This window comes from Solea solea, chromosome 16 (assembly GCF_958295425.1).
Source record: "Solea solea chromosome 16, fSolSol10.1, whole genome shotgun sequence".
NCBI lineage: Eukaryota > Metazoa > Chordata > Actinopteri > Pleuronectiformes > Soleidae > Solea > Solea solea.
In genome coordinates, this window is record NC_081149.1 from 20,436,199 (window position 1) to 20,462,684 (window position 26,486).

Consider the following 26,486-nt stretch of genomic DNA (forward strand, 5'->3'; position numbering starts at 1 on the left):
GCCTTTTATATTTATATCAGGACTTGAATGAAGGCACTCCTGCCTTTGCAGCAAGAAGACCCAGGTTCATGACCTAGTGGTCGGAAACAAGGGCCTTTCTGAATAGAGTTTGCATGTTCTCCCTGTGGGTTCTCTGGTTTCCTCCCACAGTCCAAAAACATGCAGATATGGGGATTACGCAAATTGAACACTCTAAATTGAAGGTCGGTGTGAGTGGATTGTTGGCACCAGCCACTGTGACCCTCATGTGGAGGATAAAGCTGTAGAATTTAGGCAATCCAACAGACACGGGAGGAAAGGGTGAGGTGAAGCATACACATCTGCCTTTGATGCACCTTTGATTTGGAGTACTTGGGCTGCTTCAGCTGCATGCATGGCATATTGTCTTGTGTAATCTTTCTCCATCTTTAGGCGTGTGGAACATCTGTCACATTTCTACCACACTGCATACACAGGTGCCCTTATACTAAGTCACCTAACACATTTGAAGACTGTCAAGCGAGGCGTTGGACAGTTATGTGATTAACAGGTGGACAGATAGACAGACAGGCAGGCATCACACTACATTCATCTATTAAGATGTCAAAAAAAGAGGTTCACAGACCAGTGGGTTGCACTCCTTTCATGATGTGATTACATCAAAGGAATTAAAGACTTTGCCTGTGATGACTTTGACCACAGACCGACAGACAGAGGGACAATTCTTCTTCTTTTTAATCACAGTTTAAAGTTTATTTTTTTATCAGTTTGAAGTTTGCTTGTTTTTATCACAGTTATTCTCATCCTTTTCTCATCCTTCTTCATCCCAGTTCAAAGTTCTCCATCCAACTGCATCCCCTCCCTCTTCACCTGCTGATCCTTACTGTACACTGCATAAACAACAAGATCTATGATGAATGAAAGTGTGTCCATTAACTGTTGTAAATCAAAGGAGGAAAGTGTCATTCAAGTAAATGACACAAGTAATATGGAGTTGGAAGGAGGGTGCAAGCATGTATCTAACCATACAGTATAGCTTGGTATGACGTTAATCATCGTTTTTGGGTTTTTTTAACAAGTTGAATACAGGTAGTAAACTATACCTTCAGTTTTTAAACACGGGCACCGTGTGAGTATCACGCTTGTATTTCATGTGTTGTAGGTAAATATTGACAGTGGAGGGCGCTGTTGTAAATCATAAAAAGTAAGTGTACAGTAGAGTGTGACGTGCAGAGCCAGTGTTACTCCTGTTCCCTCTGTGCGTCGACACATTAGAACCAGAAACACTGTAAACGGTTATGTATATATATATATATATATATATATATATATATATATATATGAGTATGCTGTCTGTGTTGGTGGTTTATTCTCCTGCGTAAAGAAAACTGTCCTGTCTCTTTAAAGGTGCCTCATCGTCGCGTCCTCGGAGCATGTGCAGTAGAGGAGACGAGCAGCCTGTGTAAAAAAAAAAAAACAACAACAATCATTACAACAACAGCAGCAGCAGCAGCGGAAGGGCCAGGGAATAGATATGGTTCCGTGAAGCTTCGCACGTCTGGCCCTCTTCACAGTCGCTAAACCCGTCCACCTGCTGCTCTTTCCACCGGGCCTTTATACTTCCATGGTGTCGAGCCCATGAACCTGGCCAGTCAGAGCGGGGACGCTGGCGGTAGCCAGCTCCTCTTCGCCAACTTTAACCAGGATAACACGTAAGGCAGGGCCGGGGAGAGAGAGAGAGAGAGAGGGGGTCTGCGGATCCGATGGCCTGTGTTTTCAAGCTAACTAACGGTAGCTAGCTCAGTCTCGCTGGCTGACAGACGCGATGTCAGAAAAAGCCAGGACGTGGTTTGTGACACGAGAAGAAGCTACAAAAACACACCGACGCTAGTTAGCGAACAGAATAATCACAAATATGTTAACCATTCATAAACACGTAGAGCCTTCTAGCTAACGAGATGATGTGTGGTGCGAGGCTAACTTTAGCTGCTACACACATGTAGGTTAGGTGTCATGTAACTTGTCCGCTGAGAACAGTGCAAATGTGTCATGGTTGAAATATTAATTGTATATGGAGTGATGTGAAGTTTTAATGCGAGTTTAGTTTAAAAACCAGGCGGTAACAGACTGTGCTGCTCAAGTAGCAGGTCACCATTTCAGTGGATGTGTTTTGTTTGACACTGACTTCAGTAACACACAGTTATTTATTTACCTTTTACACGGTGCGGTTTTTAAGATGAATGTATCAGTGATTAAGCATTTTCTCATCTGATAACTAGTCTGCTACTGAAATTATCTTAAAACTATTCGTCAAAGTGACATTTTTCCTATCCACAATTGTCATTTTACATATCCACAACAACAACTTTATCTTTCTCTAGTCAAATGATGTCACTTTTTCCATTGATGTCAACGGGGTGAGTCATTACATATCTGCAAATTAATAATGACTAATCACAATTCCAGGTTAAGATGTCTACAATTTAACTCCATCTAGTAATAATAATAATTACAGTTTAAGATATGTACATTTACTCACGCTCTCATTGTCTACGGCTTTATCCCCCACATGAGGGTCTTGGGGTACACCCTTGACAGTTTCTGTACGTTTACAGGCTGATGTTTTAACGTCAAGTTTACGAACTTTGTGAAACTTGACATACAGAGACAAACAACTATTCACTCTCACATTCACTGAATCTGCATGTTTTTGGACTGTGAAAGGAAACGGGAGTACCTGAGGAGAACCCACACGTACATTTGGAGAACATGCAAACTCCACACAGAAAGGGTCTTGGTCAAACCAGGATTCAAACCTATGACCTTTCTGTGAGGCAACAATGCTTCCCACTACTCTGCCGTGTGACCCATATGTATATATAATTATTACAGTTTAAAATACAATATATATCCAATACAGAACAATAGTTTTAGCTGAGTCATGTTGTGGGCTGTTTATTTGTGCCGCAGGTGGAGAATTGTGTTTTATAAAATAGCTTAAAAATGTGTTGTTAGCAGCTTCATGGTTTAAAGAGGTCTAGAGCGGCTTTATCCAACTGATCTCAGTATCAGCAGATACTCAAGTTTGTGTTATCGGCATCCTTAAAACCCCTCTGGTTTGTAATAATGGCAGTATCTTGTTTGTCTGCGCGATATCTCAGTGATGTTATACTTAATCAATGCCATTGGTGTCCATTTCTTTCGTGTTTACAGGTCCTTGGCTGTTGGCACCAAGTCAGGATACAAGTTTTTCTCCCTGTCTTCAGTGGACAAGTTAGAGCAGATATATGAATGTAGTAAGTAAAAGTGCATCAAATCCAGAAATACTAACCTACTCTAATAACATAGTTGCATCACTACTCCATGATGTTATTGCTTAGTTGTGCTTTTTGTAAGTTATTTTGCTTAATGAATACTGTGCTGAGAGAACACAATCACTGCACCATTAGTGGATTGCTCTTATTTGAAATATTAATGACGTTTGTTAGCCTCTTCCTCTTCTTCTTATTAGCTTCATGTACAGTAATGTAGCATCCTTAATTTATCATCACTGGTGAGTTTGCCTGTACTTTTTGTCTATCCTGTAGGACTTGAATGATCTTTCTTTTATTTGAGGTTTCATTCATTCACTGAACACTCTAAATGAATTTATTGATGAAAAAGAATAGCACTGAAATAGCAAACTTCATTAATTATTGAAGAAATCACCCCAAACATATTTATTTGGGATGTGATACGTAAAAACCGAACAGATTTCCCCTCAGCTGAACAGCCAACTTACTGTAAGATATCTGTATAATACTGCATTTCATAGCCTAACTCTATTGGATTTAGGAGCACTGGTTGCGTTCGAAAGAGTTGCAACAATAAACTTTGAATAGACTTTGTAATGATATAGTACATATATATAGTACAATAAAGTACAGATGTACTACATTTTGCCACAGTGTGTACTATTATTTTTAATGTTAAATGCTGTTATGCAAATTAATTATATGTATTTCAGTAAAGCAAAAGTAGAAACTTTGGCAACATCTCTGCTCACAGAGGAAGACATAGCTTCTCCTCATCTCCATGAACTAGCTTTAAAGACCAGCTTTTAAAAGGTGACTACTGAGATGGCCACAGAAAGGCAACTAATAAAGGATGAAAGGATGCCACTCAGCTGTGAAGTGATTTCTTTTCCTATGTGTGTGTCCGCAGCAGACACAGAGGATGTGTGTATTGTGGAGCGTCTGTTCTCCAGCAGCCTGGTGGCCATCGTCAGTCTGAAGGCTCCCAGGAAGCTCAAAGTCTGTCACTTCAAGAAGGGAACAGAGATTTGCAACTACTCCTATTCCAACACCATACTGGCTGTAAAGCTCAACAGACAGGTGGGAGGAAAAAGTGTTTTTACTGCAGTCTTCATCAAACAGCTTATGAACAGATGTTAATAACTGTTGAAGATCAGTGCAACTAAATGCCCCAACAGGCTGTTTTGTTGTTGATGTTAATTTATTGCGATCCCCCTGCAGAGGCTCATAGTGTGTCTGGAGGAGTCGCTGTACATTCACAACATCCGAGACATGAAAGTGTTGCACACTATCAGAGAAACTCCCCCCAATCCCTCAGGTGAGTCCGATCAATAGCAGTTGTTATCTCAAAATGTATCCATTCATCCATCCACCCCTTCAATGGATGTGGCTAGAGCTGGAGTTAATCTCAAGTCACACTGAGCAAGAATCAAGGAAACTCCAGAGAGATCTTGGGGGATAGTATTATATTGTGTTCTCATACCATACCCAAGGTTGCTACTTTTTGGCTGGTGCTGTCTCAGTTATCATAATTATGATGTTGTCAAGTTCAGGTTAATGTGGTTGTGCTGTGATGGTCTATTTTATCTAACAGTTTCTGTTTGTGTACATATTTCTCCAGGATTGTGTGCCCTTTCCATCAGCAATGATAACTGTTACCTGGCTTACCCAGGCAGTGCCACAATAGGAGAAGTTCAGGTGTTTGACACTGTCAACCTGGTAGGTGAACACAAGCATTGCAAAGCCCCTCTGTCTGACTGTTTCTGTCTTTAATATAATATTATTAAACGCTTGTTTATCATGAGTCTGCTGTCTGATCTGTCAGTCAGAGCTGATCACTGTTATGTAATATGTCTTCCTGATGTAGCACTTGTCTAAACCTGTGTGTTTATCTGTGTTTCAGCGAGCGGCTAACATGATTCCAGCCCACGACAGCCCGTTAGCAGCTCTGGCTTTCGATGCCAGTGGAACCAAACTAGCCACAGCCTCAGAGAAGGTACGACAGTCACTGCACAGTGAACAGTTACCTGTGGGTATTATCTGGCGATTTGCATCCAGGTGTTTGCCATTCACATAATACAGAAAGCTGAGATGCGTTCACAACAGCAGGCGAATCTCTTGGGGACGTGTAGTCTGGCTCAAACATGGGGGAGTGGGCACACATTCACTCACTTCGGTGGGTTCTCTGCTGTGTTCTTACATGAGCTCACTTGGACATTAAAGATGTTATATGAAACATTTCTGTATTGCAATGTCTAAAAATGACAACACTGTTTTATTTAGTTTCTGATGCCCTTTAAATCCATATTTCTGTTCAAGGTTATTACTTGCTTCTGTAACTTCTGGGGCAAACGCCATATGAAATATTAGCATGAGGAAGGAAAGATGTGATTCTACTAGTTAGCAAATATGTCGCCTTTTGTTTTGATTGCTAAACCCAGAGTGGCAGAAATCCCATACTGTGCATTTCAGTGGAGTTTATACTACTATAGGAGAATCTCCTGAGAGTGTGGCCTGTATGTGTGTGACTTAGGTTTTCCGTCTGGGTAAATGTAGTTCCTTGTTTCTGCCTCTTTTTTTCAGTGTTGTCGTCCTTTGTGTAACTTGGTCCTTTTACTTCCTCTTAGGGCACAGTCATTCGTGTCTTCTCGATCCCAGAGGGACAGAAGCTCTTTGAGTTTCGGCGAGGAGTCAAGAGGTAGAACATAATTTGATAACGGACTTACTACAGTCGCACAGAAATACCTGTTTGATTGTGTATCTGTGTTGTATGTTCTCGTTAATTTCCACATTGAGGAGCTAATAAAGGACTCGCTTATCACCTACTCTGATGTGCTTCAATGTCTTCTCAGGTGTGTCAGCATTTGCTCCCTGGCTTTCAGTATGGAAGGCCTATACCTGTCGGCCTCCAGCAACACAGAGACGGTCCATATCTTCAAGTTAGAAACACAGAAGGAGAAGTATGTGTACGTATTTTTCCATTTGTGTCATTTTGTGGTATATTTTACGGTCGACTCGGCTTGATTCACCCAACTTTATACCTTTGCTTGTCAAACTGAAAATCACAGGCCTCTCACATTATCACGGTCTGTGTTTGTGTGTAGGCCTGCGGAGGAGCCCACTACTTGGGGAGGGTACCTGGGTAAGGTCCTGATGGCGTCTACCACGTACCTGCCTTCCCAGGTCACAGAGATGTTCACCCAGGGCCGAGCTTTCGCCACTGTACGTCTGCCCTTCTGCGGACACAAGAACATCTGCGCCTTAGCTGTGTGAGTGCCAGTCTGGTGCCTGCGCCACATGTGGTCGTACACACTTGTGTAGTTCATTTTGGGGCCTATTTTCAGATGAAGGACGCAGCATACATGTAATGTTTGTGTTCATGAAGACCAAACAGAGGCAGAGTAATAATAACATGAACATTTTGAAGTCTATAGTCCTTTCTTTTTTTCCTGATATGAGTTAACTGTGATTATTTGTTTGAAATCAGGATTCAGAAGATTCCGAGGTTGTTGGTTGCAGCGGCTGATGGTTACCTGTATCTGTACAACCTGGATCCACAAGAGGGAGGGGAATGTACTCTCATGAAGCAGCACAGGTAACACACACATGCAAACACACACTCGGCGGTTGTCCAGTGGTTTCAGAGTGACTAGACGTTGGTTTGCAGAGACTCACAAACTGATAACAGCCAAGTTCAGGCCTGTCGCTAAGTTAATGAGTTACAGCTGATATGACCACCAGCATGTTTGTTATAGTAACCAGTTATAGTAATGAAAGCAAAATCTGAAAATGAAAGGAAGCTGCAACTTCCTGAGTGTTTTATCCTCTGCATTACTAATAATGTCGATGATCTGCTCTAATTATTGCACCTTTACACCCTCTCCCCACCCACAAACTTTGACCGCTCTGTTCAAATCACCAACTGAACCTGTGCTTGCTCTTGACCTCAGGTTAGATGGCAGTACTGAAGCATCCAATGAGATCCTTGAGCAAGGGTCACATGATCGCCCACTTGTGGCCCAAACATACAGTGCTGCTGTCACTAAAGGCAAGTCACATATTAATATATAATAATAATTTCCTTACAGTTTACTAATATTCCTTTGGAGAATAATGTAATGCATATATAATGTATGTTTATCGACTATATTTTTGAATTTATTTGAAGTTCCAGAGAATTACAAGTTATCAGTAAGTTAAGAATTGTAATGCATTAAGGGTCCATTCTTGTGTCACATCTTAAACTGCATCAAAAACAATAAGCCAGACACTAGTGAGGTTACCCTCCTGTTCTGTCCGTCGTTACTAAGCAACCAAAACCTGGGAGCTGTGGATAAGACGCTGCAGAGTCATTCTCTGTTGTGCACACACCTGGACATGAAAAAAAGTGACTTGCGACAAATCTTCCGACTTAAAGTCAAAAACCCAAAAAATTTCCAAGAAGAAAAATGCACAATTCTGCCGCACGACTGAGATCCATCTAACTGTAGTTACTGCGGGCGCAGAGTCCGACACACACTGACTACAACGAGCTGTGGATGTTCAGTGCAGCTGACTGTGTGTGGAACGATCACTGATCTGTTTTGTTTATTCAAGTAAAAATAGGTTTTGTTTTCTCCTCTCTTTATTTTACGATTCAGTACTTTTTTTCCACCCCCGTGTGGGAAATCTCTAAAGACAGGACGTGTTCTGTGATATCTAACGTCTTTTCAAGCTGACTTTAGTTACTTTGCATTGACAGTAGTTGGTAAAAATTTCAAACAATCTCCAAACACAAGACAATGAATGACAACGCAAGAGAGAGCTGGGAATATGATGTAATCATTTTCCTAAAGTAGCGTATTCTCTGTCTCCACGGAAACGCAAGGCTGGCGTTTTGATATGTTCCCACTCTGGGAGGCGTTTTCAAAAAAATACCGTTTCAGGTCCTTCTAAAATGCCGTCTCTGACAAAAATAGTGAAAAGCCCCTACATGTCAGTGTAGTGAAGTCACACTGGTTTCAGGCAGTTGTGACATTTGGCACAGAAAGGATGTCATAAGAGTTTTTTTGTTTATTTCAACAACTGACCTTTGACTTGTGGTCTCCTAGGTTACTGTGAAGAGCAAGGTGCCGTGGGAGGGGCGGGCCTAGACGACGACCTCAATGAGTTGCGCTTAGAGGAAGAGAACGAGCAACCGCCACTCATCCTTGAAACTGACTGACTTTTCGCATGGCCGCACCCACCAATCAGAGGGCTCCTCTGGTGCTGCTATAAACATGTGACACAAGGGGGGCGGGGGAACAAAGCCGAGGGAGAGCGAGTGTTTTTAAACACTCGAAGCGTTCAAGAGCCTGTCTGTTGGTCCGTCTGTGCGTTCATCTGTTAAAATCCATGTTTACCTTTTTCTCCCATCCTTCCTCAACTGCTCCAAAGCCCCCCCCCCCCAGCTCTGCCTGTGCAGGCCGAACTGAAGCTTTGCATGTACACGTGCCAACTGCTAAATCATGATCCAATGTGAAAACGAGTGTCTGTGTGTGCGTGTATTGGATATTTGATCAAAAATAATGTAGCTGTGTCTCCACGTTAGACACACACGGATACAAGCACTGTGTAAAACAAAAGTGATTGTGTAAGTGCCTCTCTGCCCCACTATCATAGTTCTTTCTGTCTTAAGGGGGGGATCTCTTTGAATTGGCTTAATAAAAACCTTTTTTCAGTTGCTGGATCTTAATCAAAGGTGTGTACTATCTTTTCTTACCTCTAAAGCGTGATATGCTTTGTTCTATTTTGGGCAAGACGTAAAACAATCTTGCCGATTCACATGGTTGTGGCTCCTAAACAGTGGTCCCAGGTCGTTACTGTAAGAGGCTCAAAGCCAGCTGTTGTGAAGTCTTGCGACTAAAGATAGAATGTGAAAATTTGTGTCGGAAATGTAGGATGACCATCGCACAGTGTGTGTGTGTGTGCCGCTGCAACCTACTACATATTATCTATGTAATAACTTGCTTCGTAGCCTGCGCTCCAGTAGGTGTCATTGTTGCTGAAATCACACATAATGTAAAGTCTACTCTCTCACACATACAGTGACGCACTGTGCCACACTGAGACCAGTTTGTCATCGGTCAATTTTACCCTCAATGTTGATTTTGAAGCTTGTGGCATTAAGGCAGAGGTGTGTGAGAGAGAGTGTGTGTGTGTGTGTGTGTTTGTGTGCTCATGCTGAGACCCAATTTGTTTGTGTTTGCTGGGCATGCACCGGACCCCGTTCACCTGAACAGAGGCTCCATGAACCCTCCATCCCCTGCCCTCCTCAGGCCTGCAGTCATTGGTTTGATTTCAAAATCTGGTATTAATGATCTTTTTTCTTTTTTTTTTATCTACTTAACCAAACATAACCAATGATGTGTCATGTGTATAAAAAATGTGCATGGTGGTGTTTATGTGCTACTGTGTCCCATACATCAGATATTTGGGTGGTGGTGAGTTAAAGTCAGTCAGCAGATCAGGAGGCGACGTGCCTCCAGCGACGCTCTCCTCACACTCCTCGCCCTGCAGTATCTATACTCTGTACATAACTAGATGTGGCGAGATGTCACTGCATCGTATTGTCAGGTTCTGACGTTGAAGTCTCTGGGATAGTTGGGTGATAGAGGGCCATTGACTAAACTGTGGGTAACAGTTGGATTGATGGGAGACTCATCAGCTCGTCCAGGATGTGGCCTGATTCCCCGCCAATGTTTTTGTTGCAGTCTGAAGCCGGTAAACGAGGATTAGCGAGGGGGTCTTTGGAATGTCAGGCGTTTTCTAATGATTTTGTATAAGATGCGAAACGTTCATCTGAAACTGAAATGAAAATAAATTCCATGTTGATGTATGTGATAGGTGTCCTTTGTTCTTGTTATACAGTGATGGTTTAGTAAAAAAAAAAAGAACCTGGGGCATTTGAATAAGAACGCAGTGTATGTTTCCCACACTACTTAAATCATCTTAATTTATCCCAGAAGTGATTTGCAGGCTCTCCACACAATACTTTGTTTATTTGTAATTCATAATGATGAGTCTTTTAGGGTTGTCACTGGTTAAGTTACCCTAAAATTGTGTATAAAGTCACACAGATGCAAGAGGAACAAATTAATGTCTTGGGTTTATCACTTTAAGCATTTATTTTCATATGATCTACTCATTAGATCCAGTCTTGTCAATAAAAAATGTAGTTACAGTAACATAAGGTGACGTGATGTCTCATTAAATCCACCTTCATCACAAACACTGTACATTTGCTGTATATGTGCTTCATTCTTTGCAATAATAATAATAATAATAACAACAAGAAGAAACACTGTCACTTGCTTATAGTTTATTAAGACTCTGCAGCATGTCATTACACGTTTGTAACACACGCAGGAGCGACACACACACACACACACACACACAGGTGGGCTCTCTGTCGTTGACGTGAGAACACAGCTTCATCCCACTCCTCCCTCCAGTCTGTTGACACTAACCAGGAGAAATGCGCAACACATGCACCCCAAAACACCTATACACAAACTAGGAGACACTACATGATCCCCAAAACAGACACACAAACACAACTCTATTCCTGACAGTCACACACCTACAAGTACATTCAAGACAGACTCAGTCATGCAGGCTAAAAATGGACTGAAACAAAAAAACAAATCCTATGACTATACTGATTAAGACTTATGTGATGTTAAGGACTTATTTAAGGCTTTTTTTTAAGACTTTCTATAGGGTGCTTGTGCTCAGACTTCCTCAATGAAGTGTCTCCTGGAGGGCTGAATGAGAGTGTGTCACTGTGGGGGGAGTAAACAGACATGTTCCATCATCAAAGACAGGATTTTGTAATCACATACTCGGATAGTTTTGCTGTGAGTTGGTGTGTGTCTGCTCACCTGCTGGCAGTGTGTCTCTCGTGTGTCCATTTCAGCCGTCATGTCCTCCACTGCTGGGCTTTGTGACCTGGACGATCTCCACTGAGGTGAAGCCTTTAGCGGTCGAGGCTCGATTCCTGGTCCTCATTTTATTCAGAGCCATCTCAGCCATGTCTGCGCGCTCCTCGGCGTCATCCAGCTCGTGGATTGTCTTCCTGTACTTGGACAGGCTGCTGTTGGCCTGCTCCTCCTGCAGTGACACAGATCAGATGTTTGTCAGTCAAATGAGCGTGCTAACTTCTCTTTGAGAGAGAGAGAGAGAATGCGGGAGCTTAAAAACATCACCTCTGCATGATCCCTCAACTCTCTGCTTTTGAGACATTTAAATTTGTCCAATTCTTGACTGACATGAGGCAAGGTTACACACACACATACTGGTGTTAAATCCAATGTGACTCCCTCCTACTCACAGCCTCCTCTATCTGCCGTTTGTAGCACTTGAGCTTGTTCTGGAGTTTCTCCACCAGCTCCTGCATGCGCTGGTTGGTCTTGTGGTCCTCCTCTGTCTGGAAGATCAGCTCCTTGAGTCGTCGCTCTCCTTTGCGGAGAGCTTTCACCGTTTCCGTGTGGCGCTTCTGCTCCTGATCCAGCCCGTTCTCCAGCTCTTTGATCTAGAGGGAGAGTCATAAAGGAGTGGAGGTGAGGTCGTGTCTGATGAGACGAGAGGCCTCGTCCAGGTGTTACGTCTCCTTGTGTTCGGTTTCTACCAGCACCCTCACCCTGGTTTCCAGTTTTTGGATTGTGCGTTTGCCGGCCTTCAGTGCCAGCTGCTCAGCCTCTTCCAGCTTCATAGTGAGGTCTTTCAGGTTCTGCTCCTGGTTCTTCTTGATCCTCTCCAGGTGGGAGCTCCGTTCCTGCTCCTGCCGAAGCTCCTCACACAGTCGTGTTGCCTGGACACAGACACGAATATTTCTGCACGGTTCATTTTGAACTCAATTCAAATCATGGGAGTGAAACTGTCTGAATATGTGTCAGGTAACTCTCACGTCCGTCACAGCCTTCTTGGCTCTCTCATCGGCGGCACGAAACTCTGAGATCAGCTCCTCGTTCTCACTGGACACTCGAGTGAGGTCGGCCTCCAGTTTTCTTTTCAGAATTGTCAGACTTTGGTTCTGGTGCGAAGAGAAAAATAAATGAGATAATATGATTAAAGGACACAGTTCACCCGTGGATGCTCTCTGCAGCCTTCCTAGTGGAGCCGCTTACATGCATGCTGATCTCGCTGAACCTCTCTGTGGTGTCCACCAGCTCCTGCTCGATCTGTTTGCGGGCCCTCTCGGATGCCTCCAGACCTCCTCTCAGCTCCTCCATCTCCCCCTGCATGAGACACAGACGCCGCTCCTGGAGGCTGAATTTCTCCCTCAGCTCCTCATGCTGACGAGCATCCTCATCCATCTGCACCTGCAGATCCTGGGTTAGACGTAGCAAGCGGGAAATAAACATTATTGCATTAGTTGTTTTTTTTCCTGTTCAATAGTTTTCAAATAAAACTCACTTTGATCTGCTGCTGCAGCTTCTTGAGGGTTTTGACCAGCTCCGCATTGTTCCTGTTAGCATGCTCCAGCTGAATCTCCATCTCATTCAAGTCTCCCTCCATTTTCTTCTTCATCCTCAGAGCCTCGGCTCGACCTTTGGCCTCTGCCTCCAAACTGGCCTGCAGCGACTCCACTGCGCGCGCATGGTTCTTCCTGGACAGCACAAATGCACAGAGCTGAGTAACGGCAGTAGACATGGCGTTGGTGATATGACTAAATATGAGGTCACTGTGGCTGTTGCAGCCTTGATACATGTTTGCTCATGCTCGATACGGTAAGTCTAACCTGGTGACTTCAAACTCCTCCTCTTTCTCGTGAATTCTCCGGTCGATGTCAGCTTTGACCTGAGCCAACTCCAGCTGCACGCGCACCAGCTTACCTTCCTCCACCTGGATATACATAAAACACCACATTTTGACAAACATATTTATTTATTTGCTCCTGCTTTGGCCATTCTTTTAAATCCTTTATAAAAAAATAATATGGCACAAGCTCAGTTTTGTCTTCGACATTAGAGTCCTTTGCACCTCTAATGAAGTTTCGGCTTCCTCCAGAGCCAGCTGCAGCTCCTCCTTCTCCACCTCCAGTTTCTTCTTGGCTTTCTGCAGCTCGTGGACGCTGCGGCCTCCCTCGCCAAGCTGGTCGACCAACTCCTTGATCTCCTCTGTAAAGAGAAGTACACAAAACATCACTCTGTCCTGTTCTATGAGGATGACGTCACATCGCTCACACAGTCCCCATTTTAATCGACTGTACTGTTAGAGAGGCACCTGAGAGGGTTTTGTTCTCCTTGCGGACAGTCTCTATGTGATCCTGGCTCTCCTCGTAAGCCGTCTTCAGCTTGTACAGTTCTGTCATGTAGGAGCGACTCTCCTTCTGGCTGCTCTCCAGTTCCAGCTGCAGCTCTTCATTCTTCTGGTGCCACTCGGCCGCCAGTTTGTCGAAAACTCTCTGTTTCTTGTCCAGAGCTGCCGCCGCCGCATTGGACTAGTCACAGTTAAAACATAAAAACTTGAACTGAAATAGCAAGTAAACATACAAGCAAGTCAAATAAAGAAAGATCACAAAATAATTAGGATAATCAATAGAGACAGCACTCCTCCTCCTCTTCAGCTTCTAACCCACTGCAATTTCAGTTTTATCACACTAGTTACACATCTGTGAGTCAGCCACAGAGATCGGCATGTCATTTTTTTCCTAAGGGTTAAAAATTAATTCATGATACAGCAGCGTGAGAAGTTCTTAGAGCAAGTGCATAGAAATAAGTGTATGAGTATGAGTGTGTGCATGTGTGTGTGTGTGTGTGTGTGTGTGTGTGTATGTGTGCACCTTCTCCAGGTCTATGGTGAGGTCCTCCACTTCTCCCTGCAGCCTCTGCTTGATCTTCTCCAAGCTGGCAGCTCTGGCCTGGGCCGCCTCCGCTGCCTCCTCAGCCTCCTGGAGACGCACTGCAAGTTTGCGCCTGGAGGAGAGTGGGCGGAAGGAAAGATGGAGAGTCAACTGGGAGATTCATTTAAAAAAGCGTGAACACTGGTTTATTTTTATTAAAGCATAGGACTGATATGAAACTCAGAGGTCGCGAGCTTGAGGTTGGTTTAACCTACTTGGTCTCCTCCAGCTCCTCAGTGCGGTGGATGGCGTCTGTCTCATACTTGCTCCTCCAGGAGGTGACGTCAGCGTTGAGCTTGGACACGAGGCGCTGCAGCTCACTACGGGCTTCTGACTCCTCCTCCAGCTGCTCCTTCAGCAGCGAGAGGTCATGGCGGGCGTTGGCCAAGGCCACCACGGCTGTGTTACGACCCTGCAGAAAGACAGGTCATTATTGTTGATTTTATGAGTTTATGTGCATGTTTCATCTGCAGAAATGTGACTGAACCCACGTGAGAGGTTTTACAAGTCTGTGTGAGTGTGCACATGCGTACCTTGTTCTCCTCATCCACCTGCCTCTTGAGCTCATCCACCTGCAGGGCGAGCGAGGCCTTCAGCCTGCTCGCCTGCGTCAGCTTACTCTGCGCGTCTTCCAACTCCCGGCTCAGATCATTATTCTCCACTTCACACACAAAAAACAATATCAAAACACTAGTAGATGAGACTATGAGAAGCATGACTAAACTGTGTTGGTGTGTTCTCACCAGTCAGGTGGATTTTGGTGGAGTTGAGCTCAGTCTGAGTGCGCTCCAGCTCAGCCAGGCGAGCGTTGGCCTCTGCCAGGTTGTCTTCCAGCTTATGAGCGTGGACCTCAGAGTTCATCTACAGACACAGAGGCAAAAAGCACAACAGTTTACAAGTTCACATTCCTGTCGGATGTCATTTGTTGATGGAGTTAACCAGACAAATGACTTTATACTTTTGCTTTCTGTGTGGTCTCTATGGTGACGCTTAGATCTTCGATCTCAGCCTTCATGCTCATTTTGTCCTTCTCCAGTTTGACTTTCAGCCTGGTCAGGTTCTCCAGCTGCTCGCCCAGCTCTGCCATCACGTCTGAGTGCTTCTTTCTCAGCCCGGCCGCTGTGGCCTCTGACTGGAGCGCAGCCTCCTCCAGCTCCCGCCTCAGCTTCAGTAGTTCCGTCTCCCGCTTCCTGTTCTGCTCGATCTGATGAAAGGTGGCGCAGACGTAGAGATGAACAGGGCAGAGATGATTTTAGAGTTGTGTGCTAAGGCTAAGACTCACAGCTGTCTGTAGCACACTCACCTGTGACACGGTGGCTCCTCCAGCCTCCTCCAGCCTGTCACTGAGATCCTCCAGATCTCGAGACAGCTCGGCCCTCTGCTTCTCAACCTGTCAGAGAACAGTGTTGACTGTCATATCCCACGTTTCAGCTTATTTATATTTATAATTATTTATATTTTGTGATGGCCGTTTTATGTCTTTTCTATCTTATAACGGCTGAAAAGATGGATGTTAAAATGTATACCTTAGCTCTCATGGCTCGTTCGGCCTCCAGCTCCTCCTCCAGCTCCTCAATGCGGCCCTGAAAGAAAGAGATGCAACGTGATACCAACAAAATAATGCCATTTTTTTAAAATCATTACACACCACAATGAGGTGTCAGAGGCCAGCAATGTCATAAGCCGTAATACAACTGTAAACAATTGGAGAAAAACAACATACACAAGCTAATTATCAGTTTGCAACATTTGCTAAAGTTAAACTAAAAGCTGCTGCCATTGGCCTGGAGGGTATTTGGTCATTAGCCGGGAGTTTTGGGCAAATTAAAATGATGTCCTGATGATGGTGATAGAGGACATGTTGGTTGGGAGTTACACACGGTTTACTAAATCATGCGTCGTCCAACAGTCGCTGAAACACTTGTACCTGGTGCTCTTTGAGCTTGCGGCTAAGCATGGAGCTCAGAGCTTGTTCGTCTTCCATCTTGGAGTTCATGTTGCTGATTTCAAAGTCTCTCCTAGAAGAACACAGAGAGAGAGACGATGCATACATGAATAAGGAGCTGCATAAGAGTTTCCTGTGGGTAAAAATGTAGAGATGATGTGTGCGTGTGTGTGGGGGTCTCACTTCTTGATGACCTCCTCCAGATCGACCTTTGCATTCTCCATCTCGTTCAAGTTCTCTATGGTCATCCTCAGGTCTCCTTCTGCCTTCCTCCGTGCCTTTTCCACCTCTGCCCTGATCCTCTTCTCCTGCTCCCAGCTGTCCTCAAGCTATACATATATGTACATAGATACACAAGGTCTTAAAGAGTCTTTCAGACAAACGTATCAAGTCTTTCTGTGCAGGACTCTTGTACCTCGTTCACTTGGGTGTTAAGCCTGCTGTTGGTCTTAGTTAGATGGTTGACTTTGTCTTCCTCTGTCTGGAGATCCTCCAGGGTTTTCTGAATAAATTATGAATATTATACATGAATTGTTTTGCTATTAAAGTCATAATAATATGTCATTGTAAATATAAACTTAGTGTTCACGGTTGGTCTACCTGTTGCAGGTCCTCCAGGGCTCTCTTTTCCTTCTGCAGTTTGGCGACTTGGTCGTCCCTCTGGCTCAGGTCACCTGTCAGAGTCCGCACTTTGTAGTCCAGACCCTAAACACAACATTGAACAAAAATCTAATAATTAAATCAAACATTTACACAAGTGTCGTCCCCCCCATCCAGCCTCATCCTCCTCCCCTTTACCTGTTTCTCCTTCTCCGTCTTGGCCACTGTGGACTCCAGAGACTCCAGGTCTCTCTTCAGCTCAGTCAGTTCCCCCTCCAGCTGCCTCCTCTGGCCATGAAGAGAAGCTGCGTTGCCCTCTTCTTCCTCCAGGCGCTCACGCAGATCCTTAAATTCACAGCTTTTGTTAACACAAGGTCAAATCGCTTTATCCATGTTTTTCAAGATGTATAATCCAAAAGCACATGGCAAGTTGTGGCTGTGATCTTGTGGTCCCTTCATATAAACATCCCCTGATTAATATTATTGTCAGTCATCAGTTATTGATTGTTCACTATTAGAGGTAAATTACCTGCAGTGACTCCTCCAGCTGGACCTTTTGGTGCATCAGCTGGGTACAGCGCTCCTCAGCATCACCTAGCGTGTCCTGCTCCTGCAGAGAGAGAGACACATACGTGAATGCAGTGCATCTCTGTGTGTTTGCCAGTGACATTTGTATTTAGTTTGTTATACTTTGACAGGCAGCAGCATCACATTTATTCACTATATATCTCAGGCCCATGATAGATATGCAGATAGCAACTGATTGATCTTTGTGTACCGAACCACCCTCTTGAGACAAGTGAAGTGATTTTTTGTGGAGTATCAGTCTTAACACTCCCTAATGCACATGTGTCAAACTGGTGGCCCGGGGGCCACATGTGGCCCTCCTATCAATTGCATGCGGCCCGCCCACCACTGTGCGAGGTGATGGAATAGAGACAGAATATAAGACCAAATGTATTGGCTGGCAATATTTTTTATAATAGTAATAAGACATTCGGTTGTAATCATTGCTTTATTAAATGTATTACACTCAACATGAAATGACATATATTTAAGCTGTTTTAATCACAATTATCCTCGTCATTATTTGCTAAATTTTAATTCTCTGTTTTTGTGCATCATGAATATGTTTTTATTTTGAATCATTTTATATCAAAACAAGCACTTTTACTTTGCAATTCTGTTTGCAATTCATAATGAATATCTTATATTGACCACTGGCTACTAAATAGTTGTTTTTTCCACTTTTTTCCTCTATGTCGGCCCCCGCTTGACCAGACTAGATGCTCATTGGCCCCCAGGTCATTTGAGTTTGACACCCCTGCTCTAATGTATCAATATCATCATATTGGGTCTAACTAGCATTTGTTCAAAGATACAATTTCTACACTGGTTTTTATCCACTTTCCCTTTATCCGTACAAAATGGATTGATCGATTCATGCAAACACACACAGTCTCTGCAACACTTTCTTATGCAGTTTAACTCTATTTCCATAAAGGGTGAACTGGTAGAATCGACATTTTCATTGTGTTTCTATATTAATGATTTAAAAGCTGCAATGGCATGTAGCTTATGTAGCATGTGTGCACACTAACTCGCTCACTACTGTATGATCCGAGTCCCATTATGTGCCCGTGTGCACTTACTGCAGCCAGGGCCAGGGTTAGGTCGCTCTTCTCCTGTGACAGAGTGACCATCTTCCCCTCAAGATCTTTGATCTTGCCCTCCAGCCCCTTGACCTTCTCCACTGACTCCCTCAGCTCCTCTTCCTTGGCCTTGAAAATCTCCTCCTGGCGGGCGACCATGAGAAGGGGCTTCACCTGTGGGAGACATGGTGATGATGATGATGATGATGATGATGATAAAGGTAATCTATCATTCATCAAGCAGGGAAAAAGTCAACGTTTTACCTTTGTGTAAAGTTTCCACCAGCCCCAGAAGCGTAACTGGAGGAACTTCCTGACATTACGCTGGATGGCCATCAGTGCAATTCTGCATCACCCACACAGAGAGACGCGGTTAGAGAAGTGAGTCACTGTCACGAGAACCCACTCTAAAAACACCAACACACACTGACCGTCTGTCCACCATCTTCTTAAACTCGATCCTCATCAGAGTTCCTCTGAGTTGAGACTGCAGCAAGGTTATGATCCTCGCCAGCCGCTCGTCACGCATGTCCTCCAGCTTTGCCAGGACGCCTGCACGGAAAAACACCTGGAGAGGGAAATGTAAAATATTGACATTGTGATTTCATTTATATTATGAAAGTATCTCAAAATTGTCCTTAAGTGAAGCACGTGAGTGACTGTAACTATCTGCTGTTGGTGTCAGCAGTGTGTGTCACTTGTACAAATACGGCTGATGTACCTTGCTGTGACCGATGCGGTACTCCATATTATCCAGACCAACAGAGCCCAGGATGAACTCAGAGGCCTTCTTGTTGTCAACAAACCCTTTTGGGATAACGTTGGGGTTGAGAATACAGTACCTAGAAGACAAGAGGAGGAGGAGAACAACAAAAGAACAGTTCATAAAATCCCTCAAAATATATCCCATGTTAAGTTATGTTTCTAAAATGGAGGCAGCTAAAAGCACTTTGTACGCAGTGTCATGTAAAAGCGTCAAACCACCTCTTTATGGCCTGAAATGCAACATTAGTGCAGTTGAAGAAAATGGAGATGCCACTCAAGTTACAGAGATCAATGTAAAAGTCATTGGGTCAGACCTTTGTTTGAATTCTGGATACTGTAATCTATTGGGGAATCCTTTCCTGCAGATACGAATCCCCTCTAAGACGCCGTTACAGGCTAACTGGTGCAAGATCAGGTGATTATCTGTAACACCTGTGAAAATGAAACACACACACACACACACAGAGAGAGAATGTGACTAACAAGCCCAAAAATCATTAACTTTCATCAGCGTATTTCACGGGAAAACATGTAACTATGACCTTAGCATTGTGACACGTTCATTTATTTTTATTGAACCACACAGTGGTGTGAGGCAGCATTGGTTTAGCAAGAAGTGAGTGAGAGAGGAGTGCCATTTACTGTAAATGAGCTGCCCTTGGTAAAAGAGTGGCTCTGCCTGGAGTGCGACTAATATATTGCCTTCAGCTGATCACAGCTGGGGCATATATCTATCTAACATAAATAGCAATAACTGGCTGATGGCACTAAATAATAATTGGTGAATAATAGTTATTCAAAAAAATGCTGATGCCAAAACTGGCTTGATTAATTATTATACATAAATCGAACATCACACACACTCTCTGACCTGACTTCTTGAACTCGTTGGGTATGATGCAGCGGACAAAGTGTGGAGCAGTGCTTCGCAGAGTGCTCATCAGTTTGTTCAGCTGTTCCTGTTGAGCAGAGATAAACTGTATGAAGTTAATGGACACCTGTGAGTGTGTGAGTCTGTTGGTGATATTTGTGGTTTCACTGGTGTGTCATGTGTGTTTTGATGGTTGGTTCGGACTTGAGTGAGGTTGTGTTGTGTGTGTGTTGACAGTTTTTTCTGATGTCCAATGTGCTTGTTAACTTTCAGGCAGAATCAAATGTGCATGTCCGTGTCTCCGTGAGTTACCCTGTAGACGTTGGAGACTGTTTGGAAGGAAGATCCTTTTTTCTGCTTCTTGGTCCCTGCAGTGCCCTCCTCCTCTTTGAAGAGCAGAGCCAGCAGGGGCATGGAGGACTTCTGGAAGAGACCCACCACTGTCTCGTTCAGAGGGTCTTTGTTCTTCTCGAGCCAGCCGGTGATGTTGTAACCCACCTGTGAAAGGCACAAACCGCTGAAGTGAATCAATTTCATTTAAGTGCACAAAGTAAACACAAACACATGCGCTTGCCCCCGAGTGTCTCCTTGTGTAGGGACATGTCAGATGTTCCAACAGTGGTCCAGTACTCACAGTGCCAGCATAGTGCACCAGTTCAAAGTGGGCCTCGGCTCCTTTCTTTCCAGCTTTTGGCTTGAGGAAGTTGGACTTGCCCAGGTGGTTGTCATACAAAGATGCTTTGAAGGTCCCGTCTGTCGCCTTTGGAAACACACACTGTTCCTCCAGGAGGGAGAAAATCCCCATAGGCTGGAGAGACGTGATGTAAAAAGAGAAAGACAGTGAATGATGCAGAACATCCATGTTTGTGTGCTTCATGCCGACTGTGTATTCGTGAGCGCGTTACCCTTTCCAGCAGGTCGATACAGGCCTGCAGGTCCAGACCAAAGTCAATGAAGACCCAGTCGATTCCCTCCTTCTTGTACTCTTCTTGCTCCAGCACAAACATGTGGTGGTTGAAGAACTGCTGCAGCTTCTCGTTGGTGAAGTTGATGCACAGCTGCTCAAAGCTGTTGAACTGGAGAAATAGAAATCGACAGAGGTGAGGTGGATTTTATTAATATTAGGTGACCTGAAGTACAGCATACACACAAATATCTCAGCCAATAAATCCATGTGTATCTCACCTCGAAGATCTCAAAGCCAGCAATGTCCAGTACTCCTATGAAGTACTGACGCTGCATCTTGGTGTCCAGGGTCCTATTGATGCGGGTCACCATCCATTTAAACATGCGGTCATAGATGGCTTTTGCCAGAGCACCGATGGAGTACACGCACTGGTCCTGGTTCTGACCTGAGGTCAGATATTGGACAGTGGGTGTGTGCATTTGTTGAACAGTCTTTGTTCCCAATATTTTAATAACTGAACCGTGTCTTTGTATTACCTTTGGTCACAAACTCATTGCCGACCTTGACCCTGGGGCGCGTTATGCCCTTCTGCAACTCCCCAGAGTTGATGGCCATGAGGTGGGCGACTTTGTCAGCCACTTTGAGAAGGAAATGATAATGAATGAAATGATCACAACAAGTGTGGCTGAAATAAGGCGCACAGATATAAACTGGGACATGGTCAGGGTAGAGAGAGTTGAAGATAAAGAGACATGTTAATGTACAGAAAGTGAAAAAGAGGGAGGGCTTTTTATACCCTCGCTGGAATCCACATCAGCCTGTTCCTCTCTCGGTTTCTGTTTGAACTTCATGTTGCCGAAGTGCATTATGCCTCCAGTCAGCTTGTAGATGCTCATCTTCTCTTCAGGAGTGAAGCCCAGAACATCAAAGGCCTCCTGTGGGCGCATGAGCACAGAGAGAGAGAGAAGAGGAGATCATTAGTGCCGAACACCACAGTCATGAAGACATGGAGAGACAGCAGCACTTTGAACGGGCTAATCGACGTACTGCACATGAGCAGATTTCTAATTCATGGTATCACAGTTTTTGAAATCAATACACAGCGTGGTAAAAACCAGCTGACGCGAGGAAGCTCTGAGACGAGACATGAGAGAAGAAGGTGTTGACTGACATCAGTGAGCAGCAGCTCCTCTCCGTCATCCATGTTGTCCACCACAGTCACTCCCTGGCAAACCCACACATACTGTTTGGGGTCTGGGCTCAGCAACAGCGCCTCTGGAAAACACAGTCATTATCATCATCAACAACACAATAATAATGCGTCGCCCTGAAGGAAAACCACACAGTTGAATGGATGCTACTATGGTATCACTTGGATCAGTGTTTCTCCTGGAGCTTCACCCACAGACCTGAATATGTATTTATTTTCTAATTGATCTTTTAATTGATTTAAATTCATTCTATGCTACAATAATCACTTTATTTCACCCTTACACTGGCAGTGGAAATTAGACATGTCAACAAGTGTGTATGAATGTGCTACATTCAGAACTTAAAGCCTGTTCACCCATTCACTTCTTACTACCCCAGTTGCTTCATTGCTCTTTATAAACCATATGTTTAAACTGTTTATTTATGATCAATTAATGGCGGCGCAGCTCTCTGTGTCTCACCTATGAGCTCTGGCTTCCTTCCAGAAAGGAGTTGGTAGAAGATGTGGTATCCTCTCTCTGCGGCCTGCTGGGAAATCACTCTTGATTTCTCTAGGAGATCTGATTTACAAACACACAAAGACAGAGGGGGGGACAAAACACAGCAGACACATCGTTACATAAACAGTTTATGAGGATCCACTTATCGTAATTATTTTGCACATGCTAATGTTGGTTTTACAGAATGATATCTAGTCTTATTGGATGAAACATAGTAGCAGTAAAAGAATAAAACCATCAAAGCCACTCACAAGTCTCAATATCAGCACCAGCCAGCTTAGTTGTTGGCCCGAAGTGGATGCGAATGAACTTTCCCTGAAACAAAACGCAGACCCATAAAACTGATCATGACTGTCTTTATGATTTGTACTATTTTGGTGTGGGTGTCCTTTATTTTACTGATGTGAGCCATGTTTCTGTGTGTGCGTCCTTACAAAGCGTGAGGAGTTGTTGTTCCTGATGGTCTTGGCGTTGCCGAATGCCTCCAGCACCGGGTTAGCCTGAATGATCTGGTCCTCCAAAGAGCCCTGAGAAGAGAGGACAGAACATTATTTAAGACGCATGAGTTAATACAGAAATCCAGAGGCCAGGGTATTCTGCATGACCGTCTGTAGGTCAACAGGTCACGCTCCAAAAACTATATTGGACCTACAATTTGAAGCTGTCGATCAGAAAGTGGAATACTGCTGTGTATCATCGTTTTTATTTTAAGAACATCAGTGTTTAGGGGTCTGCAACATTTAGGATGAAAGGAGACATTTTTGTCCCCTCTAAAACACAGAATTATATTGACCTAGTCCTTTCATTGTTTGTATAAATTAAAAGTAACACACTTCCAAATAAATGCACAGGGAGTTGACTCTTGAAGTTATTCATATGCATTTAAACTACATGGATGTGTAAAAATGCACTTGCCTTGGAGTCTGAGGCTTTGCTCCCAGAGGCTCCAACATTGGCAAAGTACTGGATAACCTTCTTAGTGTTCTCAGTCTTGCCAGCACCGGATTCTCCACTAGAGGAAATTCACCAAAAAGGAATTAGTAACAGGGACACATGCGGACTACATGGTATACAACCTCTTTTATAGATTAGTTGATTACTGAAAGAAACTCACGTGATCAGCATAGACTGGTTCTCATGCTCTGCAGCGTCGGGGCATACAGGGGGCAGGAGAGGAGAGAAACAAAGAGACAGTGTGCGTGAGGTGAGATTAATTACTGCTGATTTCCCTCAGAGTAGATCAGTGGACTGCTGATGTTCTCTGTCAGCACTGGCAGCATCACAGGCAGCTGTCAGCTGTCCCCCGGTGCCACATAATGGCCTGTAAAGTATTTTTCTATTCCCTGAACAAATCATCGCAAGCTGCAATAATTACAAACCTCCAGCAACTGCCCCACTCCCTCTTTCCACAGAGTATAACTGTGTGATTACCAAATCACCACATACCACTTGCATGTTTACCTCGCTTTACCAACTTTGGCTCGCTCCCCTCACTCATCGATGACCTGTGATTGACTGAAATGTCCTCCCTCCCTTTGGTCCTTAAAGTCCCCCCTCTGTGTCTGTCTCCCTCCATGTCTTCCATTGTATTTTATTCTATTCTATTTTATTCTATTCCCTGCAATGTCCTCACCCATCATCATGTCATGGTAAGCGTTGTCAGAGACGGAGAAGAGGTGAGGAGGGACTTCGTTGCGTTTCTTCCCCTTGTACATCTGGGCCACTTTAGCACCGTAGACGGGCAGCCATTTGTACGGGTTGATGGTCACGCAGAAGAGGCCGGAATACGTCTTCATGTGGGAGGGGAGAAATGAAAAGGTGTGAGGTTTGCGCCAGAATAGTTGCTGAACAATGAAAGAGAGAAACGCCTGGTTCAATAAGACAGAAAAGACCACAATGCATGGATCTATAATACATTTTTTTTTGGGATGAGTTTATTATAAATGAAATGTCTTTTATTCTAAATCTGCTTTCTACTTGCCAAGATGTTTACATAATTACTTATGGGCCTACTTTTGTACTGATTGAATGTTTCTCTCCAAAAGAGTTTGGGGACTTGTAAGAGCACTATAAAACATTTAAGCTACAATTTCTTTTTACCAAATGAATGCTGCAGTGGCTTAATATCCTCGATAACTGTCTGTAGGATCTAAGATCTAAAAATACTGGATCCTACATTTGCCACACGACAACTCAGCAAGTTGTAGACCATAAACTGGGTTAGTACTGACAAGGGCCTTTCTGCATGTCCCCATCGTGTGTGTGTGTGTGTGGTTTTTCTAGTCCTGGGATCATTGGACACCCATAGGTGTGAATGTGAGTGTAAATGGTTGTTTGTCTCTGTGTCCCTGTGATGGACCGGTGACCTGTCCAGGCTATACCCCACCTTTCACCCCATCTCAGCTGGGATTGGCATCAGCAGCCCCTCCAACCCTCATGTGGAGGATAAAGCAGTAGACAATGAGTGATGGACTGAGTATGCTTATACTGCTTGAGCTAAATCAACTTCTTATGTGTAGAATAGGTGTAAAACCCCTTTAGTAACCCGTTAATGTGGCTGAACCTGAACTAACTGTGTTGAGTTGAGTGACGGGCTTACATAGATCCTCATGCTGACGTAGCGGCTGCGCAGGTTTTCCATGACACTGGCCTCATTGAGGAAAGTGAGGTTGGCCATGTCGCAGGCTTGGTAGAACTTGGGAGGATTCATCTGCTGAATATCATCCTTCTTCACACTCACAGTCTAATGAGAGGAACAACAATCACTGTGTCAACATTTCAATCACGATTAAGTGAATGTCGAGGACAAAATGCTTCAGTCTCACTGTGTTCTTGGAGGTCTTGACGGTGACTTTGTCCCCGTCGTCAGACTGAATCTCCCCAGCGATGAAAGCCTCCTTCTCATCTTTGACCCAGCAGGAGCGCTTGATGTCGTATGGTTTGTTCATGACATCCATCCGCTCCTTTTCTGACGGAACCAGGAACGGCATGGGATCCACATCGTCCCCGCACTCTCCTTTATACCCACCTGGCATAGCTGCTGCTTCTCCTGCACACACCAACTGACCAGCTCACTCACCCACTGCCTGACTGACTGACTGCTGCAGAGAGAGGCTGAGAGATGGATAGAAAGTGGAAATAGAGGTTTTACAAGTAGCGAGAGGAAGACTTTGTACACACCTTGGAGAAAGAGGTGAGATGTCCTCAAGAAAACTCCAAGTCCAGTTGCCTACTATCTACACACCTGAGGATACAATGACCTGGATAACCTTCACAGACATAGCGAGAGGAAGGACAGTGTCCAGTAGTTCAGTAAAATACTCACCAACGCAGGAGGCCGAGGTTCTCCAAGGATGAATATGGGTGTGTTTATTGAAGTCATGCTCTTATATATCAGGGCCCCCCTCTTGATATGGTCATGACTCTAAAATCAGCCATCACCCTGAGGCCTCATCCCTCTGATATGCCTGGCAGCTCCGGATCTGGGAATTCTTCAGTCTTCTGTCTGCCTCCAGTTGCGGTTTCCCCTGGAAAGTCATCAAACAGACAGAAGGCGTCTCCTTTGCCTCGCCCCTCATCACTCGATCTGTCTTCTCCATCCCTCTGCTCATGCGTTCACCTCGATTTTCATCCAGCCGTGCCTGTGCTCTCTACCCTCACTTGCTTTTGCTCTGTTTCCTGATGGGATTTGGGATGAGTAAGACAGTTTAAATTAAAACCACTGACACACAGAGAGGGAGTGGGCTTTTTTTTTAATGCTAATATCATTTTTATTTTCAAAAGAAAACTCATTTATTGCTCTACTCTCTGCTCAATCCCATTATGTTTCAAAAATCTTTCTGGTTGTTGTTTTTTAAATGTTCTTTTAAGTGCCTTGGGTGTTCTGAAAGGTGCTTAT

The 26,486-nt window shown here is 44.2% G+C and overlaps 2 protein-coding genes across 3 annotated transcripts; one reads left to right on the forward strand and one right to left on the reverse strand.

Annotated features, from left to right (window-relative positions):
• The first annotated feature begins 1,392 nt into the window (after nt 1-1,392).
• wipi2 (WD repeat domain, phosphoinositide interacting 2) lies at nt 1,393-10,128 on the forward strand. Of its 2 annotated transcripts, none has more exons than XM_058653118.1 (12): nt 1,393-1,691; nt 3,193-3,275; nt 4,183-4,352; nt 4,494-4,590; nt 4,894-4,991; nt 5,176-5,268; nt 5,900-5,970; nt 6,125-6,238; nt 6,377-6,541; nt 6,760-6,867; nt 7,223-7,320; nt 8,363-10,128. In XM_058653118.1, the coding sequence occupies exons 1-12, from the start codon at nt 1,618-1,620 to the stop codon at nt 8,473-8,475; spliced, it is 1,284 nt and encodes a 427-aa protein (XP_058509101.1). In that variant the 5' UTR covers nt 1,393-1,617; the 3' UTR covers nt 8,476-10,128. The 2 variants fall into 2 exon arrangements, with proteins under 2 accessions (XP_058509101.1, XP_058509102.1); XM_058653119.1 differs by having other exon boundaries at nt 1,405-1,691; nt 6,125-6,232.
• A 480-nt stretch (nt 10,129-10,608) lies between these two features.
• LOC131475193 (myosin-16-like) lies at nt 10,609-26,092 on the reverse strand. The gene is made up of 45 exons (XM_058653121.1): nt 25,914-26,092; nt 25,414-25,702; nt 25,188-25,331; nt 24,222-24,378; nt 23,703-23,730; nt 23,504-23,600; nt 23,023-23,115; nt 22,840-22,903; nt 22,550-22,648; nt 22,048-22,151; nt 21,673-21,811; nt 21,413-21,514; nt 21,155-21,321; nt 20,875-21,045; nt 20,604-20,777; nt 20,282-20,467; nt 19,970-20,057; nt 19,413-19,530; nt 19,055-19,175; nt 18,765-18,901; nt 18,598-18,679; nt 18,334-18,507; nt 17,211-17,291; nt 16,880-17,026; nt 16,682-16,786; nt 16,497-16,583; nt 16,265-16,410; nt 16,064-16,154; nt 15,663-15,719; nt 15,440-15,526; nt 15,095-15,340; nt 14,880-14,997; nt 14,670-14,797; nt 14,352-14,548; nt 14,077-14,209; nt 13,518-13,734; nt 13,275-13,411; nt 13,033-13,136; nt 12,708-12,900; nt 12,419-12,622; nt 12,199-12,324; nt 11,932-12,102; nt 11,623-11,823; nt 11,174-11,402; nt 10,609-11,074 (listed from the first exon to the last, which is right to left on the reverse strand). Exons 2-44 carry the CDS (start codon nt 25,621-25,623, stop codon nt 11,205-11,207), a joined length of 5,829 nt encoding a protein of 1,942 aa, XP_058509104.1. The 5' UTR covers nt 25,624-25,702; nt 25,914-26,092; the 3' UTR covers nt 10,609-11,074; nt 11,174-11,204.
• Between the last annotated feature and the right edge of the window lie 394 nt (nt 26,093-26,486).